The following is a 22,978-nucleotide window of genomic DNA, read 5'->3' as shown; positions in this document are numbered from 1 at the left end:
TTAGGCCCTAATCTATGGATTTCACATAACTGGGAATACACATATGCATCTGTTGGTGACAGATACCTTTAACAAAAAGGTAGGGGTGTGGATCAGAACCAGTCAGTATCTGGTGAGACCACCATTTGTCTCATGCAGCACAACACATCTCCTTCACATAGAGTTGATCAGGATGTTGATTGTGGCTTGTGGAATGGTGTCCCAGTCCTCTTCAATGGCTGTGAGAAGTTGCTGGATATTGGCCCTAACTGCCCTAACGCGCTGTCATACACGTCAATCCAGAGCATCCCAAACATGCTCAATGGGTGTCATGTCTGGTGAGTATGCAGGCCATGGAAGAACCGGGACATTTTCAGCTTCCAGGAATTGTGACCAGATCCTTGCGACATGGGGCCGTGCATTATCATGCTGAAACGTGAGGTGATGGCGGCGGATGAATGGCACGATAATCGGCCTCAGGATCTCATTACGATATCTCTGTGAATTCAAATTTTCATCTAAAAAATCCAATTGTTTGTTGTCTGTAGCTTATGCCTATGCACTCTGTTCACAATGTCAACATTGAGTTTGCCAAAAGGCACCTAAAGGCCATGAGAAACAATATTCTCTGGTCTGATAAAACCAAGATTGAACTCTTTGGCCTGAATGCCAAGTGTCTCACCTGGCACCATCCCTACGGTGAAGCATGGTGGTGGCAGCATCATGCTGTGGGGATGTTTTTCAGCGGCAGCGACTGGGAGACTAGTCAGGATCGAGGGAAAGATGAACGGAGCAAAGTACAGAGAGATCCTTGATGAAAACCTGCTCCAGAGCGCTCAGACTAGGGTGAAGGTTCAACTTCCAACAGTACAACAACCTTATCCACACAGCAAAGACAACTCAGGAGTGGCTTCGGGACAAGTCTCTGAATGTCCTTGAGTGGCCCAGACAGAGCCCGGACTTGAACCCGATCAAACATCCCTGGAGAGACTTGAAAATAGCTGTCCAGCGACGCTCCCCATCCAACCTGACAGAGCTTGAGAGGATCTGCAGAGAAGAATGGGAGAAACTCCCCAAATACAGGTGTGGCAAGCTTGTAGCATCACACCCAAGAAGACTCAAGGCTGTAATCACTGCCAAAGATGCTTCAACGAAGTACTGAGTAAAGAGTCTGAATATTTATGTAAATGTGATATTTAAGTTATTTATTTGTAATACATTTGCAAAATTTTCTAAAAACCTGTTTTGGTTTTGTCAATGTGGGGTATTGTGTGTAGATTAATGAGGGGAAAAAACTATTTTAATCCATTTTAGAATAAGGCTGTAACGTAACAAAATGTTGAAAAATTCAAGGGGTCTAAATACACTGTACCTTGGAGTTGCTTACCAAGGTGACGTTTTAATGTTCCCGAGTGGCCTAGCTATAGTTTTGACTTAAATCGGCTTGAAAATCTATGTCTAGCAATGATCAACAACCAACTTTACAGAGCTTGAAGAATTTTAAAAAATAATAATGGGCTAATGTGTCACAATCCAGGTGTGCAAAGGTCTTAGATACCAGAAAGTCTCCCAGCTGTCATCGCTGCCAAAGGTGATTCTAACATGTATTGACTCAGGTGTAAATATTTGTGTAAATGTTCTATATTTCATTTTCAGTAAATTATCAAACATTTATAAAAATGTTTTCAGTTTGTCATTTTGGGGTTTTGTGTGTAAAATGGGTGGAAAAAAATCTATTTAATCCATTTTAAAGTTTGTAACATCAACAAAATGTGGATTATGTCAAGGGGTATGAATACTTTGTGAAGGGCACTGTATGTGATTGTATACAAATGTAAGCAATGTTTGAAATAATTCTGTTTTAGTCGAATGTTAAATCAGTTTGAGCTTCCATTTGCAGTCCACAAGTTATTTCTCATTATGTTCTGGCACTTTGACCCTCCACTTTAAGAAAAATGTGGCGCACGGCTAAATCTAGTTTATGATCTATAGTAACAGCTCCTTATCCGCTGGGCTACAGCTCCAACTCCTTATCCTCTGGGCTACAGCTCCAACTCCTTATCCTCTGGGCTATAGCTCCAACTCCTTATCCTCTGGGCTACAGCTCCAACTCCTTATCCTCTGGGCTACAGCTCCAACTCCTTATCCTCTGGGCTACAGCTCCAACTCCTTATCCTCTGGGCTACAGCTCCAACTCCTTATCCTCTGGGCTGGGCTGGGCTACAGCTCCAACTCCTTATCCTCTGGGCTACAGCTCCAACTCCTTATCCTCTGGGCTACAGCTCCAACTCCTTATCCGCTGGGCTACAGCTCCAACTCCTTATCCTCTGGGCTGGGCTGGGCTACAGCTCCAACTCCTTATCCTCTGGGCTACAGCTCCAACTCCTTATCCTCTGGGCTATAGCTCCAACTCCTTATCCTCTGGGCTACAGCTCCAACTCCTTATCCTCTGGGCTACAGCTCCAACTCCTTATCATCTGGGCTACAGCTCCAACTCCTTATCCTCTGGGCTACAGCTCCAACTCCTTATCCTCTGGGCTACAGCTCCAACTCCTTATCCTCTGGGCTACAGCTCCAACTCCTTCTCCTCTGGGCTACAGCTCCAACTCCTTATCCTCTGGGCTGGGCTGGGCTACAGCTCCAACTCCTTATCCTCTGGGCTGGGCTGGGCTACAGCTCCAACTCCTTATCCTCTGGGCTACAGCTCCAACTCCTTATCCTCTGGGCTACAGCTCCAACTCCTTATCCTCTGGGCTACAGCTCCAACTCCTTATCCTCTGGGCTACAGCTCCAACTCCTTATCCTCTGGGCTACAGCTCCAACTCCTTATCCTCTGGGCTACAGCTCCACCTCCTTATCCTCTGGGCTATAGCTCCAACTCCTTATCCTCTGGGCTACAGCTCCAACTCCTTATCCTCTGGGCTACAGCTCCACCTCCTTATCCTCTGGGCTACAGCTCCAACTCCTTATCCTCTGGGCTACAGCTCCAACTCCTTATCCGCTGGGCTACAGCTCCAACTCCTTATCCTCTGGGCTACAGCTCCAACTCCTTATCTGCTGGGCTACAGCTCCAACTCCTTATCCTCTGGGCTACAGCTCCAACTCCTTATCCTCTGGGCTACAGCTCCAACTCCTTATCCCCTGGGCTACCTACTGAATGTGTTACTAGATTATTCTAGGATTTTGTTCCAAGCTGACTTTCTGTAAATACACTACCATCTCAGGACTCCAGGTATGGTCGTGCCCCAGGATAACTGCACAGCTCCAGCTTGGGATGTTTAACATGTTACAGGTAATAGCTTTGACCACATGTAGGATTACTCCCACACACACCATATTACCTTTGGTAGTTGTGTGGACCACACCTTGACTGTTAGAGCCACAATGAATTTGGATGTAACTAGGGGTGACTTGTGTGTAAAGTAGTTTTGAATAAAACTAGACGCCTTGGAATCATTGTTGAATTACCGCAGCAACGTGATACAGAGCGTTACCACAGCAACGTGATACAGAGCGTTACCACAGCAACGTGATACAGAGCGTTACCACAGCAACGTGATACAGAGCGTTACCACAGCAACGTGATACAGAGCATTACCACAGCAACGTGATACAGAGCGTTACCACAGCAACGTGATACAGAGCGTTACCACAGCAACGTGATACAGAGCGTTACCACAGCAGCGTGATACAGAGCGTTACCACAGCAACGTGATACAGAGCGTTACCACAGCAGCGTGATACAGAGCGTTACCATAGCAACGTGATACAGAGCATTACCACAGCAACGTGATACAGAGCGTTACCACAGCAACGTGATACAGAGCGTTACCACAGCAACATAATACAGAGCGTTACCGCAGTTAAACAATGCAAAGTTGCAATCATGCTGTATAATCTGAAACATATTGTCACGCAAAGCTGCAGTTAAATATTAGCTAGCTGCAACAGTGTCAGTCGAAGTTTGGGTGAGTTGGGCTGTCGCTTTGTATGGCCTGAGTTCAAAAGGGAGAATTGCAGTCCTTCAGACACCCTGCAGCGAAAGTTAAAAATGTCTGTGTTATCTGACCATACAGACCGATACGGTCATGATAGCAACACTCAGCGCTGTAAGTCAGTGTTTCCGTGTGGTCAGTGAAACTGTGGCCTAGCCCTGCTGTGATGTAACAACATACCACTCTAGCCAACCTGGTCATGAGAGACATGAGGACCAACAGACCATACCGACCATACGGACTAGTAGACCCTACTGACCAATAGACCATACTGACTAACAGACCATACTGACTAATAGACCATACTGACTAATAGACCATACTGAGGAGTAGACCATACTGACCAATAGACCATACTGACTAATAGACCATACTGACTTTTAGACCATACTGACTAACAGACCATACTGACCGACAGGCCATACTGACTAATAGACCATACTGACTTTTAGACCATACTGACTTTTAGACCATACTGACTAACAGACCATACTGACTAACAGACCATACTGACTAATAGACCATACTGACTAATAGACCATACTGACTAATAGACCATACTGACTAATAGACCACACTGACTAATAGACCACACTGACTAATAGACCACACTGACTAACAGACCATACTGACTAACAGACCATACTGACTAATAGACCATACTGAGGAGTAGACCATACTGACCAATAGACCATACTGACTAACAGACCATACTGACTAATAGACCATACTGAGGAGTAGACCATACTGACCAATAGACCATACTGACTAACAGACCATACTGACTAACAGACCATACTGACTATTAGACCATACTAACCGACAGACCATACTGACTAACAGACCATACTGACTAACAGACCATACTGACTAACAGACCATACTGACTAACAGACCATACTGACCAGTAGACCATACTGACTAACAGACCATACTGACCAGTAGACCATACTGACTAACAGACCATACTGACTAACAGACCATACCGACCATACGGACTAGTAGACCCTACTGACCAATAGACCATACTGACTAACAGACCATACTGACTAATAGACCATACTGACTAATAGACCATACTGAGGAGTAGACCATACTGACCAATAGACCATACTGACTAATAGACCATACTGACTTTTAGACCATACTGACTAACAGACCATACTGACCGACAGGCCATACTGACTAATAGACCATACTGACTTTTAGACCATACTGACTTTTAGACCATACTGACTAACAGACCATACTGACTAACAGACCATACTGACTAATAGACCATACTGACTAATAGACCATACTGACTAATAGACCATACTGACTAATAGACCACACTGACTAATAGACCACACTGACTAATAGACCACACTGACTAACAGACCATACTGACTAACAGACCATACTGACTAATAGACCATACTGAGGAGTAGACCATACTGACCAATAGACCATACTGACTAACAGACCATACTGACTAATAGACCATACTGAGGAGTAGACCATACTGACCAATAGACCATACTGACTAACAGACCATACTGACTAACAGACCATACTGACTATTAGACCATACTAACCGACAGACCATACTGACTAACAGACCATACTGACTAACAGACCATACTGACTAACAGACCATACTGACCAGTAGACCATACTGACTAACAGACCATACTGACCAGTAGACCATACTGACTAACAGACCATACTGACTAACAGACCATACTGACTAACAGACCATACTGACTAACAGACCATACTGACTAACAGACCATACTGACTAACAGACCATACTGACCGACAGACCATACTGACTAACAGACCATACTGACTAACAGACCATACTGACTAACAGACCATACTGACTATTAGACCATACTGACTAACAGACCATACTGACTAACAGACCATACTGAGGTAAAGTCATCAGGAGGAAAATATTTTGTATGTGGAGGATGAGGGCTGCAGTAGATATCTCAGATAGGGGGAGTGAGGCCTAAGAGGGTTTTATAAATAAGCATCAACCAGTGGGTCTTGCGACGGGTGAACAGAGATGACCAGTTTACAGAGGAGTATAGAGTGCAGTGATGTGTCCTATAAGGAGCATTGGTGGAAAATCTGATGGCTGAATGGTAAAGAACATCTAGCCGGTCGAGAGCACCCTTACCTGCTGATCTATAAATGATGTCTCCGTAATCTAGCATGGGTAGGATGGTCATCTGAATCGGGGTTTATTTGTCACGTGCGCTGAATACAACAGGTGTAGGTCGACCTTACAGTGAAATGCTTACTTACAGGCTCTAACCAATAGTGCAAAAAAGGTACGTTTGGCAGCTGGGGTGAAAGAGGAGCGATTACGATAGAGAAAACCAAGTCTTGATTTAACTTTACCCTGCAGCTTTGATAGGTGCTGAGAGAAGGACAGTGCACCGTCTAGCCATACTCCCAAGTACTTGTATGAGGTGACTACCTCAAGCTCTAAACCCTCAGAGGTAGTAATCACACCTGTGGGGAGAGGGGCATTCTTCTGACCAAACCACATGACCTTAGTTTTGGAGCTGTTCAGAACAAGGTTAAGGGCAGAGAAAGCTTGTTGAACACTAGGAAAGCTTTGTTGTCGAGCGTTTAACATAAAATCAGAGGAATGGCCAGCTGAGTATAAGACTGTATCATCTGCATAGAAATGGATGAGGGAGCTTCCTACTTCCTGAGAAGAACGTGGGGGAACCCTACTAAGCCAGTACAGTACAGTATTCCCTTTTGTTGAAGACATCTGCTGCCTGATTCAGTTCAGTAACTGTACACATACACCAACCCTAATCAAACTGCTTAATTCATTGTTTGATTATATAGAAAATAAAAGGACTGTGAGCATCAGCAAATATCTGGTACAGCAGAGAGGGGGGGGGGCAGAAATGGAGGGAGAGAGAGAGGGATTGAGAGACAGAGAGAGGCGTGGTGGTGGACTAACCTGGGATTACATTGTAGTTAGACTTCATCTCGTCAACACTCCTGTACGACTCAATGAAAATAGACCCTCCGTCTCCTCCTGCGTTGTGTGGAAGACTCCCCAGCCTCGTCCCTCCGTCTCCTCCTGCGTTGTGTGGAAGACTCCCCAGCCTCGTCCCTCTGTCTCCTCCTGCGTTGTGTGGAAGACTCCCCAGCCTCGTCCCTCCGTCTCCTCCTGCGTTGGGTGGAAGACTCCCCAGCCTCGTCCCTCTGTCTCCTCCTGCGTTGGGTGGAAGACTCCCCAGCCTCGTCAGACCCAGGGGGGCTTTTGATCTCTGATTGTCCCTGTTCCCCCTGGCTCTCCCTTTCCCGGGCCCTCCTGCCTTCCTCCTCTTTCCCCGTCCTAGTCCTACTCCCTGGAGCTGGTTGTGTTCTGCGCCCCCTGGCCCTCTCCTCCTCCCGTTGCCCTGGCCAGCCAGCCCTCTCTGGTCCTGGGCCCCAGCTCCAGCCACCTCCAGATACAGGTAGACCAGGAGAGACAGAGAGAGGAGAACCCAGCGCTCCATAGCAGAACAGGAGTCTGTGTGTTACAGCGGAACAAGACATATGCTGGTAAAGCCCTTGATATAGAGAGCTGCGAGACACTACGTCCAAAATGGCACCCTATATAGTACACTACTTCTCGACCTGGGTCTCTATGTAACATGTAGCAGGGTCAAAAGTAGTGCACTATATTGGGAATAGGGTGCTATGTAGGATACGGCCATAATATGTAGTTTCTACATGCTCTAACGTAATAATAACAAGCCTCTGGTCTATGGTCCGAGTCAGACAGTAGACAGATTAGGCCAGGCACAAACCTCTCTCTGTCACCAGGGCTGTAATTCTGTAATGCTCACCTTTCAGAGCTTTGTGAAGAGACCCCTTTTAAATATGTGATGCATCGCATTTAGGATTTAGACTGAATAATGTTAAGTGTGTTGATTGACAAAGACGATGGCATGTTCACCCAGACAACAGCTGTTAATACAGGATCTACATCCAATCCTGTCACCTAGACAACAGCTGTTAATACAGGATCTACATCCAATCCTGTCACCTAGACAACAGCTGTTAATACAGGATCTACATCCAATCCTGTCACCTAGACAACAGCTGTTAATACAGGATCTACATCCAATCCTGTCACCTAGAAAACAGCTGTAAGGCAGAGTAGAATCAGACTTGTTAAGGATTGGTCTTTAGGCAGAGGAGAATAAGGCTGTTTAGGATTGGTCTTTAAGGCAGAGGAGAATAAGGATGTTTAGGATTGGTCTAGGCAGAGGAGAATAAGGATGTTTAGGATTGGTCTTTAGACAGAGGAGAATAAGGATGTTTAGGATTGGTCTAGGCAGAGGAGAATAAGGATGTTTAGGATTGGTCTTTAGACAGAGGAGAATAAGGATGTTTAGGATTGGTCTTTAGGCAGAGGAGAATCAGACTTGTTTAGGATTGGTCTTTATTTCCTCCAGACTACAGGTAGGAAACTAGTTTATATTGTACACAGATCTCAACTCTTTCCTCAACCTTCTTCTAGGTCTAGGACCATCCTGCAGATTGGTGGTGTGTGTATGTGGGTGTAGCAGGAAGTGTGTGAACATGCTGAAGGATGTCTTCACTCATATCCCAACAGAGAGACAGAGCATGTCTGTACCGAGCCTCAGGCAGCCAGTCACTCTTATCCAGAGAGAGAGAGCGAGAGAGCGAGAGAGAGAGAGCGAGAGAGAGAGAGAGAGAGAGAGAGAGAGAGAGAGAGAATGTCTGTACTAGTGCACTACTTTTGACCAGGGCCCTTAGGGTGCACTATTTGTATTTTTACAAGGCAGCAACTACTCTTCCTGGGGTTTATTATGGATCCCTGTTAGTTCCTGCCAAGGCAGCAGCTACTCTTCCTGGGGTTAATTATGGATCCCCGTTAGTTCCTGCCAAGGCAGCAACTACTCTTCCTGGGGTTTATTATGGATCCCCATTAGTTCCTGCCTAGGCAGCAGCTACTCTTCCTGGGGTTTATTATGGATCCCCATTAGTTCCTGCCAAGGCAGCAGCTACTCTTCCTGGGGTTTATTATGGATCCCTATTAGTTCCTACCAAGGCAGCAGCTACTCTTCCTGGGGTTTATTACGGATCCCCATTAGTTCCTGCCAATGCAGCAGCTACTCTTACTGGGGTTTATTATGGATCCCCATTAGTTCCTGCCAAGGCAGCAGCTACTCTTCCTGGGGTTTATTATGGATCCCCATTAGTTCCTGCCAAGGCAGCAGCTACTCTTCCTGGGGTTTATTACGGATCCCCATTAGTTCCTGCCAAGGCAGCAGCTACTCTTCCTGTGGTTTATTATGGATCCCCATTAGTTCCTGCTAAGGCAGCAGCTACTCTTCCTGGGGTTTATTACGGATCCCCATTAGTTCCTGCCAAGGCAGCAGCTACTCTTCCTGAGGTTTATTATGGATCCACATTAGTTCCTGCCAAGGCAGCAGCTACTCTTCCTGGGGTTTATTATGGATCCCCATTAGTTCCTGCCAAGGCAGCAGCTACTCTTTAGTTCCTACCAAGGCAGCAGCTACTCTTCCTGGGGTTTATTATGGATCCCCATTAGTTCCTGCCAAGGCAGCAGCTACTCTTCCTGGGGTTTATTACGGATCCCCATTAGTTCCTGCCAAGGCAGCAGCTACTCTTCCTGGGGTTAATTATGGATCCCCGTTAGTTCCTGCCAAGGCAGCAACTACTCTTCCTGGGGTTTATTATGGATCCCCATTAGTTCCTGCCTAGGCAGCAGCTACTCTTCCTGGGGTTTATTATGGATCCCTATTAGTTCCTGCCAAGGCAGCAGCTACTCTTCCTGGGGTTTATTATGGATCCCCATTAGTTCCTGCCAAGGCAGCAGCTACTCTTCCTGGGGTTTAGTATGGATCCCCATTAGTTCCTGCCAAGGCAGCAGCTACTCTTCCTGGGGTTTATTATGGATCCCCATTAGTTCCTGCCAAGGCAGCAGCTACTCTTCCTGGGGTTTATTATGGATCCCCATTAGTTCCTGCCAAGGCAGCAGCTACTCTTCCTGGGGTTTATTACGGATCCCCATTAGTTCCTGCCAATGCAGCAGCTACTCTTCCTGGGGTTTATTATGGATCCCCATTAGTTCCTGCCAAGACAACAGCTACTCTTCCTGGGGTTTATTACGGATCCCCATTAGTTCCTGCCAAGGCAGCAGCTACTCTTCCTGTGGTTTATTATGGATCCCCATTAGTTCCTGCTAAGGCAGCAGCTACTCTTCCTGGGGTTTATTATGGATCCCCATTAGTTCCTGCCAAGGCAGCAGCTACTCTTCCTGGGGTTTATTATGGATCCCCATTAGTTCCTGCCAAGGCAGCAGCTACTCTTTAGTTCCTACCAAGGCAGCAGCTACTCTTCCTGGGGTTTATTATGGATCCCCATTAGTTCCTGCCAAGGCAGCAGCTACTCTTCCTGGGGTTTATTACGGATCCCCATTAGTTCCTGCCAAGGCAGCAGCTACTCTTCCTGGGGTTTATTACGGATCCCCATTAGTTCCTGCCAAGGCAGCAGCTACTCTTCCTGGGGTTTATTATGGATCCCCATTAGTTCCTGCCAAGGCAGCAGCTACTCTTCCTGGGGTTTATTACGGATCCCCATTAGTTCCTGCCAAGGCAGCAGCTACTCTTCCTGGGGTTTATTATGGATCCCCATTAGTTCCTGCCAAGACAACAGCTACTCTTCCTGGGGTTTATTACGGATTCCCATTAGTTCCTGCCAAGGCAGCAGCTACTCTTCCTGGGGTTTATTATGGATCCCTATTAGTTCCTGCCAAGGCAGCAGCTACTCTTCCTGGGGTTTATTATGGATCCCCATTAGTTCCTGCCAAGGCAGCAGCTACTCTTCCTGGTGTTTATTACGGATCCCCATTAGTTCCTGCCAAGGCAGCAGCTACTCTTCCTGGGGTTTATTACGGATCCCCATTAGTTCCTGCCAAGGCAGCAGCTACTCTTCCTGGGGTTTATTACGGATCCCCATTAGTTCCTGCCAAGGCAGCAGCTACTCTTCCTGGGGTTTATTATGGATCCCCATTAGTTCCTACCAAGGCAGCAGCTACTCTTCCTGGGGTTTATTATGGATCCCCATTAGTTCCTACCAAGGCAGCAGCTACTCTTCCTGGGGTTTATTATGGATCCCCATTAGTTCCTGCCAAGACAACAGCTACTCTTCCTGGGGTTTATTACGGATTCCCATTAGTTCCTGCCAAGGCAGCAGCTACTCTTCCTGGGGTTTATTATGGATCCCTATTAGTTCCTGCCAAGGCAGCAGCTACTCTTCCTGGGGTTTATTATGGATCCCCATTAGTTCCTGCCAAGGCAGCAGCTACTCTTCCTGGTGTTTATTACGGATCCCCATTAGTTCCTGCCAAGGCAGCAGCTACTCTTCCTGGGGTTTATTATGGATCCCCATTAGTTCCTGCCAAGGCAGCAGCTACTCTTCCTGGGGTTTATTATGGATCCCCATTAGTTCCTGCCAAGGCAGCAGCTACTCTTTAGTTCCTACCAAGGCAGCAGCTACTCTTCCTGGGGTTTATTATGGATCCCCATTAGTTCCTGCCAAGGCAGCAGCTACTCTTCCTGGGGTTTATTACGGATCCCCATTAGTTCCTGCCAAGGCAGCAGCTACTCTTCCTGGGGTTTATTACGGATCCCCATTAGTTCCTGCCAAGGCAGCAGCTACTCTTCCTGGGGTTTATTATGGATCCCCATTAGTTCCTGCCAAGGCAGCAGCTACTCTTCCTGGGGTTTATTACGGATCCCCATTAGTTCCTGCCAAGGCAGCAGCTACTCTTCCTGGGGTTTATTATGGATCCCCATTAGTTCCTGCCAAGACAACAGCTACTCTTCCTGGGGTTTATTACGGATTCCCATTAGTTCCTGCCAAGGCAGCAGCTACTCTTCCTGGGGTTTATTATGGATCCCTATTAGTTCCTGCCAAGGCAGCAGCTACTCTTCCTGGGGTTTATTATGGATCCCCATTAGTTCCTGCCAAGGCAGCAGCTACTCTTCCTGGTGTTTATTACGGATCCCCATTAGTTCCTGCCAAGGCAGCAGCTACTCTTCCTGGGGTTTATTACGGATCCCCATTAGTTCCTGTCAAGGCAGCAGCTACTCTTCCTGGGGTTTATTACGGATCCCCATTAGTTCCTGCCAAGGCAGCAGCTACTCTTCCTGGGGTTTATTATGGATCCCCATTAGTTCCTACCAAGGCAGCAGCTATCTCTTCCTGGGGTTTATTATGGATCCCCATTAGTTCCTACCAAGGCAGCAGCTACTCTTCCTGGGGTTTATTATGGATCCCCATTAGTTCCTGCCAAGACAACAGCTACTCTTCCTGGGGTTTATTACGGATCCCCATTAGTTCCTGCCAAGGCAGCAGCTACTCTTCCTGGGGTTTATTATGGATCCCCATTAGTTCCTGCCAAGACAACAGCTACTCTTCCTGGGGTTTATTATGGATCCCTATTAGTTCCTGTCAAGGCAGCAGCTACTCTTCCTGGGGTTTATTATGGATCCCCATTAGTTCCTGCCAACAGAGTGAAAACATTACACTTCCCAACACATTACTACATATTGTGTGTATATGTGTGTGCCTTCACAGTGCATGCTGTTCTGTAAGTTGTAATTTTCTGTTTTTTAAATACCTACTTTACTGCCTGCGTTTCTTGAATAATGTTCCATGTAGTCATGGCTCTATGTTCCATGTAGTCATGGCTCTAGGTTCCGTGTAGTCATGGCTCTAGGTTCTGTGTAGTCATGGCATTAGGTTCCGTGTAGTCATGGCTCTAGGTTCCGTGTTGTCATGGCTCTAGGTTCCGTGTAGTCATGGCTCTATGTTCCGTGTAGGTATGGCTCTAGGTTCCGTGTAGTCATGGCTCTATGTTCCGTGTAGTTATGGCTCTAGGTTCCGTGTAGTCATGGCTCTATGTTCCGTGTAGTCATGGCTCTATGTTCCGTGTAGTCATGGCTCTATGTTCCGTGTAGTTATGGCTCTAGGTTCCGTGTAGTCATGGCTCTATGTTCCGTGTAGTCATGGCTCTAGGTTCTGTGTAGTCATGGCTCTAGGTTCCATGTTGTCATGGCTCTATGTAGTAGTGGTCTTAGGCTGCACTATAGATCAATTCAAATTGTGTTGCTCACATACACATATTTAGCAGATGTTATTGTGGGTGTAGCAAAATGCTTGTGAAGGGAATAGGGTGCACTATAAAGGGAAGTAGGGAACAGGGTGCCATTTGGGAAGCAGGCTCAGCAGTCAGTCATAAACCGTCCCTGGAACTGAGGCATTTAAACCCTCCCTCCTTCCTCTCAGAGGAGAGAAGGGGAAGAGGAGAGGGGGGGAAGAGGAGAGGGGGGGAAGAGGAGATTGGGGTGAGGAGGGGGGGGGGGGTGAAGAGGAGAGGGGGAAGAGGAGAGAGGAGGGGTGAAGAGGAGAGAGGAGGGGTGAAGAGGAGAGGGGGGGTGAAGAGGAGAGCGGGGGAGAGGAGAGGGGGGGAAGGGGAAGGGGGGTGAAGAGGAGAGTGGAAAGAAAAGAGTGGAAAACATTGTGATTAACGTGACCCTCTGGATGACTAGGCTCACATGGAGGAACTCTATACAAACAGGGGAGGGAGGGAGGGACAGAGAGAGGGGGAAAGGGAGGGAGGGGGGAGGAAGAGAGGGGGAGGAAAGGGAGGGAGGGGGAAAGGGAGGGAGGAAGAGAGAGAGGGGGAGGAAGAGAGGGAGGGGGGAGCGAGAGGGGGGGAAGGGAGGGAGAGAGGGGGGAAAGGGAGGGAGGGAGAGAGAGAGGGGGGAGGAAGAGAGGGGGGGGGAGGAAGAGAGGGGGGGGGAAGAGAGCAGGGAAAGGGAGGGAGGGAGTTTACTGAACTAAAAATAATCTACAGGAGAGGATGAGACTGAATGAAACCATTTTTAGACTAATATTGATGTCGACACAGTTTGGCTGTGGAATTTTCAGTCTGTTTCCAAGCTGTCAGGTAACCATCTTAACCAAAGCTTTTAATAGTGGGGTGTTTTCACGTCTTACTGAATAGTTGGATAGGATTTAATGCTGACAGTGAGGACTAGGAATGCATTTGTTGACATGAAAAGGGGGCAGAGGAAATGAAGATCCCAGATGAACGATTAGCTTCTAACAAAAATGAGCAACAAAGGGAACACTTTCAACGCTGTTTTACTGACATGGCAGTGTAAGATGATACTCAGACTGGACATGAATACAGGAATCATCAGGCTACCCCACCCCACAAACACAGAACACCTCCCTCACTGACCTAATCAGGAGTCATCAGGCCACCCCACCCCACAAACACAGAACACCTCCCTCACTGACCTAATCAGGAGTCATCAGACCACCCCACCCAATAAACACAGAACACCTCCCTCACTGACCTAATCAGGAGTCATCAGGCCACCCCACCCCACAAACACAGAACACCTCCCTCACTGACCTAATCAGGAGTCATCAGGCCACCCCACCCAATAAACACAGAACACCTCCCTCACTGACCTAATCAGGAGTCATCAGGCCACCCCACCCCACAAACACAGAACACCTCCCTCACTGACCTAATCAGGAGTCATCAGGCCACCCCACAAACACAGAACACCTCCCTCACTGACCTAATCAGGAGTCATCAGGCCACCCCACCCCACAAACACAGAACACCTCCCTCACTGACCTAATCAGGAGTCATCAGGCCACCCCACCCCACAAACACAGAACACCTCCCTCACTGACCTAATCAGGAGTCATCAGGCCACCCCACCCCACAAACACAGAACACCTCCCTCACTGACCTAATCAAACTCAAACACATTGAACTTAATGACTAGCTATAGTAAAAAGCAGAACAAGAAGTGAGACAACCCAGTGTACATTACCAACGTGTTGCAGGATGTCTGTCTGTCTGTTGCAATGCCAAGTTATTTCCTCCCTCTCCCAGACCAGCTGTAGGACAGTGTACTCTCCCTCTGCAGGCTCTGAGCTGCCGAGGAGATAAATGTTTTAGACAGACAGAGAGGGAGACAAGCCTGTTATGCTCCGCTCAGAGAAGCCTGGGGGATGCCAAGCCTTGCCTAACAGAAGACAAGGTTAGAAGTCTGAAAAGCTGAACGCTGTAAGCATCAGAGAGAGAGCAGGTCACTTAAAAGACTAGAAAATACACGAAGACAGTGTTGTGAGAGAGAGAGAGAGGGGTCATTTTCTCTTGTAATTACTAGCTAAGTTAACACAATGGTGGTGTTTGGTACACTACTCTGCAACAACAGAGGTGTAGCTTTACCCCTATAGCTTGTCATTATCCAGTCTGCAGACTGCACCGCCTCTAACCAGTCTGCACCGCCTCTAACCAGTCTGCACCGCCTCTAACCAGTCTGCACCGCCTCTAACCAGTCTGCAGACTGCACCGCCTCTAACCAGTCTGCAGACTGCACCGCCTCTAACCAGTCTGCAGACTGCACCGCCTCTAACCAGTCTGCAGACTGCACCGCCTCTAACCAGTCTGCCGACTGTACCGCCTCTAACCAGTCTGCACCGTCTCTAACCAGTCTGCAGACTGCACCGCCTCTAACCAGTCTGCACCGCCTCTAACCAGTCTGCAGACTGCACCGCCTCTAACCAGACTGCACCGCCTCTAACCAGACTGCACCGCCTCTAACCAGACTGCACCGCCTCTAACCAGACTGCACCACCTCTAACCAGTCTGCACCTCATCTAACCAGACTGCACCGCCTCTAACCAGACTGCACCACCTCTAACCAGTCTGCACCTCATCTAACCAGACTGCACCGCCTCTAACCAGTCTGCACCGCCTCTAACCAGTCTGCACCGCCTCTAACCAGTCTGCACCGCCTCTAACCAGTCTGCACCGCCTCTAACCAGTCTGCACCGCCTCTAACCAGTCTGCACCGCCTCTAACCAGACTGCACCGCCTCTAACCAGACTGCACCGCCTCTAACCAGACTGCACCGCCTCTAACCAGTCTGCACCGCCTCTAACCAGTCTGCACCGCCTCTAACCAGACTGCACCGCTTCTAACCAGACTGCACCGCCTCTAACCAGACTGCACCGCTTCTAACCAGACTGCACCGCCTCTAACCGGACTGCACCGCCTCTAACCAGACTGCACCGCCTCTAACCAGACTGCACCGCTTCTAACCAGACTGCACCGCCTCTAACCAGGACAGAAATGTCTTGGGGGGGGGGGTTCCCCAAAATGGCACCTTATTCCCCCTGGACAGATTCTACGGTACCAGTTTACACAGATCTGTCCATAAGAGATTACCTGGAGTTTATTCACTTCTGGCTGCTGATTGGCTGAAAGCAGTGGTATATCAGACATTATAAACCGGGTGGTTCGAACCCTGAATTCTGATTGGCTGACAGCCGTGATATATCAGACATTATACCATGGGTACGGCAAAACATAGCTTTTTTTACTGTTCTAATTATGAGGGCATCAGTTTATAACACTTGTTTATTGTTGCAATTATAATGGTAATCGATTTATAATAGACTTGTTTACTGCTCTAATTACATTGGTAAATAGTTTATAATAGCAATAAGGCACCTCAGGGACTTGTGGTATATGGATAATATACCACGGCTATTCAGGCTGTACTCTGCGTTGCGTCATTCATGAGAACAGCCTTTAGCTGAGGTCAATTGGCCAAATACCACAGACCCCTTAGATGCCGTATTGCTCAACTATACAGTCTGGTATCTGTCCTTGACGATATGGAACATCTGAACTCTTAATGTTTACCATCACAGCCCGAGAATGGACCTCCTTACTGAATGAGATGAACTTAATTGTATTTTAACATTGGTCTCAACGTTGTTGTTTTTATTATACTTCTATTTAACCAGGCAAGTCAGTTAAGAACAAATTCTTATTTTCAATGACGGCCCTAGGAACAGTGGGTTAACTGGTCTAGGAACAGTGGGTTAACTGGCCTAGGAACAGTGGGTTAACTGGTCTAGGAACAGTGGGTTAACTGGTCTAGGAACAGTGGGTTAACTGGCCTAGGAACAGTGGGTTAACTGGTCTAGGAACAGTGGGTTAACTGGTCTAGGAACAGTGGGTTAACTGGTCTAGGAACAGTGGGTTAACTGGCCTAGGAACAGTGGGTTAACTGGTCTAGGAACAGTGGGTTAACTGGTCTAGGAACAGTGGGTTAACTGGTCTAGGAACAGTGGGTTAACTGGTCTAGGAACAGTGGGTTAACTGGTCTAGGAACAGTGGGTTAACTGGTCTAGGAACAGTGGGTTAACTGTCTTGTTCAGGGGCAGAACGACAGATTTTGTACCTTGTCAGCTCGGGGGTTTGAACTTTCAACCTTCCGGTTACTACGCTCTAACCACTAGGCTACCCTTTCTCTCTCTCTCCCAGGAGAAGTATCCATGTGTGGTCAGTCTACCCGGAGGCTGCAGGGCAGAGGTCATGCAGATCAAGTCACCTAAACTAGCCGGGTAACGCGTCACTATTTTCTATAGCTCAAGATAACGTAGCCATACTGCATGTCTTGAAGAATAGGCCTAGTCTTGATTGGCTGATACGAGAGATCCACAGTGGTGTTAACAGAGCTGTGATTGGATCCAGGTGTGCTCTGACGATCTACTGGAGCATTGAGGTGACCAATGAGGGGGATATCACGCCCAAGATAGACCTCCTTACCAAGATGCCTGAGAAGGGTGAGACCATGTTGAAATAGCTCCCGTCACAATAATCTCTTACTTTTTGACAGATCAGTGAAATCAAACAATTGTGCTTTTCAAATCATGCTGAGACCAACTGGCATTGCCACAACATATTCTAGCAAACACCTGATATATCACAAATATGGAGCTCGTTTTGTTTTTGCAGTGCTCGAGATGGACAGCAGGAAGGTGATCGAGAACGCCCCCGACTCCTTCCAGAGTCTTCTGAGGATCCTTGGAGCAGAGGCTTCTATTGACACTGTAATACAGTCTGTGGATGTTTAACAAGTTTCTTTCAATTGCCCTCTAACTTTAAGGAATATTTCCCTCAAAACTAAAAACAAAAACAAACAAAATAAAGTTTTTAATTGTCTGAAGACTTGGTTAAGAAACCCCCACATTCTCTGTCATCAGTTTATTAAATATAAACAATTCTTTACTCTCAAACATTTATAAATATCTGTTAATGCCATCTGTATGTATACATGTCAATGTAGCATTAGTTGAAGATCTAGAAAAATAAAAAGATTTTAAATACAGAATGCTAAATAGCAACGTCCAATGTAATTTGTTTATACTGTACACACAAGTGTTATCTTAGGTCTCACAGTGTTATCGTAGGTCTCTCAGTGCGTGTGATTTAGTTTTAAAAGTGTTCTAGTCTAAAATGGCACCCTATTCCCGACATAAAAGGCTCTACTTTTCATCAGAGTCCTATTTCATTTAACCAGGTAAGTCAGTTAAGAACAATTTGTTATTTTACAACGTCAGCCAATGGAGGGGAGGGGCTCTAGTCAAGAGTACCGCCCTATGGAGGGGAGGGGCTCTAGTCAAGAGTACCGCCCTATGGAGGGGAGGGGCTCTAGTCAAGAGTACCGCCCTATGGAGGGGAGGGGCTCTAGTTAAAAGTACCGCCCTATGGAGGGGAGGGGCTCTAGTCAAGAGTACCGCCCTATGGAGGGGAGGGGCTCTAGTCAAGAGTACCGCCCTATGGAGGGGAGGGGCTCTAGTCAAGAGTACCGCCCTATGGAGGGGAGGGGCTCTAGTCAAGAGTACCGCCCTATGGAGGGGAGGGGCTCTAGTTAAAAGTACCGCCCTATGGAGGGGAGGGGCTCTAGTTAAAAGTACCGCCCTATGGAGGGGAGGGGCTCTAGTTAAAAGTACCGCCCTATGGAGGGGCTCTAGTTAAAAGTACCGCCCTATGGAGGGGAGGGGCTCTAGTTAAAAGTACCGCCCTATGGAGGGGAGGGGCTCTAGTTAAAAGTACCGCCCTATGGAGGGGAGGGGCTCTAGTTAAAAGTACCGCCCTATGGAGGGGAGGGGCTCTAGTGAAAAGTACTGCACTATATAGGGCTCTTGTCAAAAGTACTGCACTATATAGGGAATAGGGCTCGTGTCAAAAGTACTGCACTATATAGGGAATAGGGCTCTTGTCAAAAGTACTGCACTATATAGGGAATAGGGCTCTAGTCAAAAGTAGTGCACTATATAGGGCTCTAGTCAAAAGTAGTGCACTATATAGGGCTCTTGTCAAAAGTAGTGCACTATATAGGGAATAGGGCTCTAGTCAAAAGTAGTGCACTATATAGGGAATAGGGCTCTAGTCAAAAGTAGTGCACTATATAGGGAATAGGGCTCTTGTCAAAAGTACTGCACTATATAGGGAATAGGGCTCTTGTCAAAAGTACTGCACTATATAGGGAATAGGGCTCTAGTCAAAAGTAGTGCACTATATAGGGCTCTTGTCAAAAGTAGTGCACTATATAGGGCTCTTGTCAAAAGTAGTGCACTATATAGGGAATAGGGCTCTTGTCAAAAGTAGTGCACTATATAGGGAATAGGGCTCTTGTCAAAAGTAGTGCACTATATAGGGAATAGGGCTCGTGTCAAAAGTACTGCACTATATAGGGAATAGGGCTCTTGTCAAAAGTACTGCACTATATAGGGAATAGGGCTCGTGTCAAAAGTACTGCACTATATAGGGAATAGGGCTCGTGTCAAAAGTACTGCACTACATAGGGAATAGGGCTCTTGTCAAAAGTACTGCACTATATAGGGAATAGGGCTCTGGTCTAAAGTACTGCACTATATAGGGAATAGGGCTCTGGTCTAAAGAAGTGCACTATATAGGGAATAGGGTGCCATTTTGGGACACACAGTGTTGGTTAATACAGTCATAAATTGTTATTCAGATCAGTGGTTTGCTTCACTATGTTACCATGTTACTGGGTCTGCACCCTATTCCCTATCTAGTGCCCTATGGGTCCTGGTGAAAAATAGTGCACAGGATAGGGAATAGAGTGCCATTGTGGGACACAACCCTGGGAGATATGCCACCGTCTGCTCCTTACAGCAGGGGGTTTAAACCTCTCCTCAGGGACTCCTTACAGCAGAGGGTTTAAACCTCTCCTCAGGGACTCCCTACAGCAGGGGGTTTAAACCTCTCCTCAGGGACTCCCTACAGCAGAGGGTTTAAAGCTCTCCTCAGGGACTCCCTACAGCAGGGGGTTTAAACCTCTCCTCAGGGATTCCTTACAGCAGGGGGTTTAAACCTCTCATCAGGGTCTCCTTACAGCAGGGGGTTTAAACCTCTCCTCAGGGACTCCTTACAGCAGAGGGTTTAAACCTCTCCTCAGGGACTCCTTACAGCAGGGGGTTTAAACCTCTCCTCAGGGACTCCTCACAGCAGGGGGTTTAAACCTCTCCTCAGGGACTCCCTACAGCAGGGGGTTTAAACCTCTCCTCAGGGACTCCTTACAGCAGAGGGTTTAAACCTCTCCTCAGGGACTCCCTACAGCAGGGGGTTTAAACCTCTCCTCAGGGACTCCCTACAGCAGGGGGTTTAAACCTCTCCTCAGGGACTCCTCACAGCAGGGGGTTTAAACCTCTCCTCAGGGTCTCCTTACAGCAGGGGGTTTAAACCTCTCCTCAAGGACTCCTCACAGCAGGGGGTTTAAACCTCTCATCAGGGACTCCCTACAGCAGGGGGTTTAAACCTCTCCTCAGGGACTCCTTACAGCAGGGGGTTTAAACCTCTCCTCAGGGACTCCTTACAGCAGGGGGTTTAAACCTCTCCTCAGGGACTCCCTACAGCAGGGGGTTTAAACCTCTCATCAGGGTCTCCTTACAGCAGGGTCTCCTTACAGCAGGGGGTTTAAACCTCTCCTCAGGGACCTCTTACAGCAGGGGGTTTAAACCTCTCCTCAGGGACTCCCTACAGCAGGGGGTTTAAACCTCTCCTCAGGGACTCCTTACAGCAGGGAGTTTAAACCTCTCCTCAGGGACTCCCTACAGCAGGTGGTTTAAACCTCTCCTCAGGGACTCCTCACAGCAGGGGGTTTAAACCTCTCCTCAGGGACTCCTCACAGCAGGGACTCCTTACAGCAGGGGGTTTAAACCTCTCCTCTGGGACCCCTTACAGCAGGGGGTTTAAACCTCTCCTCAGGGACTCCCTACAGCAGGGGGTTTAAACCTCTCCTCAGGGACTCCCTACAGCAGGGGGTTTAAACCTCTCCTCAGGGACTCCTCACAGCAGGGGGTTTAAACCTCTCCTCAGGGACTCCTCACAGCAGGGACTCCTTACAGCAGGGGGTTTAAACCTCTCCTCAGGGACTCCTTACAGCAGGGGGTTTAAACCTCTCCTCAGGGACTCCCTACAGCAGAGGGTTTAAACCTCTCCTCAGGGACTCCCTACAGCAGGGGGTTTAAACCTCTCCTCAGGGACTCCTTACAGCAGGGGGTTTAAACCTCTCCTCAGGGACTCCCTACAGCAGGGGGTTTAAACCTCTCCTCAGGGACTCCTTACAGCAGGGGGTTTAAACCTCTCCTCAGGGACTCCTTACAGCAGGGGGTTTAAACCTCTCCTCAGGGACTCCTTACAGCAGGGGGTTTAAACCTCTCCTCAGGGACCCCTTACAGCAGGGACTCCTTACAGCAGGGGGTTTAAACCTCTCCTCAGGGACCCCTTACAGCAGGGGGTTTAAACCTCTCCTCAGGGACTCCCTACAGCAGGGGGTTTAAACCTCTCCTCAGGGACTCCCTACAGCAGGGAGTTTAAACCTCTCCTCAGGGACTCCCTACAGCAGGGGGTTTAACCTCTCCTCAGGGACCCCTTACAGCAGGGGGTTTAAACCTCTCCTCAGGGACTCCCTACAGCAGGGACTCCTTACAGCAGGGGGTTTAAACCTCTCCTCAGGGACTCCTTACAGCAGGGACCTCTTACAGCAGAGGGTTTAAACCTCTCCTCAGGGACTCCTTACAGCAGGGGGTTTAAACCTCTCCTCAGGGACTCCCTACAGCAGAGGGTTTAAACCTCTCCTCAGGGACTCCTTACAGCAGGGGGTTTAAACCTCTCCTCAGGGACTCCTCACAGCAGGGGGTTTAAACCTCTCCTCAGGGACTCCCTACAGCAGGGGGTTTAAACCTCTCCTCAGGGACTCCTTACAGCAGGGGGTTTAAACCTCTCCTCAGGGACTCCCTACAGCAGGGGGTTTAAACCTCTCCTCAGGGACTCCCTACAGCAGGGGGTTTAAACCTCTCCTCAGGGACTCCTTACAGCAGGGGGTTTAAACCTCTCCTCAGGGACTCCCTACAGCAGGGGGTTTAAACCTCTCCTCAGGGACTCCCTACAGCAGGGGGTTTAAACCTCTCCTCAGGGACTCCCTACAGCAGGGGGTTTAAACCTCTCCTCAGGGACCCCTTACAGCAGGGGGTTTAAACCTCTCCTCAGGGACCCCTTACAGCAGGGGGTTTAAACCTCTCCTCAGGGACTCCTTACAGCAGGGGGTTTAAACCTCTCCTCAGGGACTCCCTACAGCAGGGGGTTTAAACCTCTCCTCAGGGACCCCTTACAGCAGGGGGTTTAAACCTCTCCTCAGGGACCCCTTACAGCAGGGGGTTTAAACCTCTCCTCAGGGACTCCCTACAGCAGGGGGTTTAAACCTCTCCTCAGGGACTCCCAGAGTTGACTGGGGTGTGCCAGCTCTGCAACACATGGAACGGCCGGGGTCCCTGACAACTTGATTAAGTGGAAAACCCATTTCATGCAACAGGACAAGTATTCTCTCTTAAAACCATCTTCCTTTCTCCTGGCAAGTCCCAACACGACAGATATTCAAGTCATTTTTTAGGTTTCGGCCCCCTCTCATTGGATTAGACACCCTTTAGGTACTACTATCCCCCCCCCCCTCCTCATTGGAGGGGAGGCTGGGTAAAATGGCATCCTGTTCTCTGATTAGTGCACCACTTTTGGCTACATAGGGAACCGT

At 48.1% G+C, this 22,978-nt stretch overlaps 2 protein-coding genes across 4 annotated transcripts in view; one reads left to right on the top strand and one right to left on the bottom strand.

Annotated features, from left to right (window-relative positions):
- ecm2 (extracellular matrix protein 2, female organ and adipocyte specific) overlaps nucleotides 1–15,467 on the bottom strand; it is a 37,617-nt gene extending 22,150 nt beyond the window's left edge. The window contains exons 1-2 of one of the 2 annotated variants that reach the window (XM_090242087.1): nucleotides 14,894–15,467; nucleotides 6,946–7,503 (exon numbers count right to left, since the gene is read on the bottom strand). In XM_090242087.1, the coding sequence (XP_090098213.1) occupies nucleotides 6,946–7,489 (544 nt within the window). In that variant the 5' untranslated portion in view covers nucleotides 7,490–7,503; nucleotides 14,894–15,467. The remainder of the gene's footprint in view (nucleotides 1–6,945; nucleotides 7,504–14,893) is intronic. The other variant, XM_090242088.1, reaches the window with a different exon arrangement.
- Nucleotides 1–18,260, top strand: part of cenpp (centromere protein P) — a 189,893-nt gene extending 171,633 nt beyond the window's left edge. For both annotated transcript variants that reach the window (XM_021610800.3, XM_021610799.3), the window contains exons 7-9: nucleotides 17,404–17,483; nucleotides 17,614–17,705; nucleotides 17,878–18,260. In XM_021610800.3, coding sequence (XP_021466475.3) covers nucleotides 17,404–17,483; nucleotides 17,614–17,705; nucleotides 17,878–17,996 — 291 coding nt within the window. In that variant the 3' untranslated portion in view covers nucleotides 17,997–18,260. The remainder of the gene's footprint in view (nucleotides 1–17,403; nucleotides 17,484–17,613; nucleotides 17,706–17,877) is intronic.
- Nucleotides 18,261–22,978: the final 4,718 nt, after the last annotated feature.

Source organism: Oncorhynchus mykiss, chromosome 7 (genome assembly GCF_057628025.1).
Source record: "Oncorhynchus mykiss isolate SJ-2025 chromosome 7, ASM5762802v1, whole genome shotgun sequence".
Classification (NCBI taxonomy): domain Eukaryota; kingdom Metazoa; phylum Chordata; class Actinopteri; order Salmoniformes; family Salmonidae; genus Oncorhynchus; species Oncorhynchus mykiss.
This window is presented reverse-complemented; position numbering and strand designations above follow the sequence as displayed.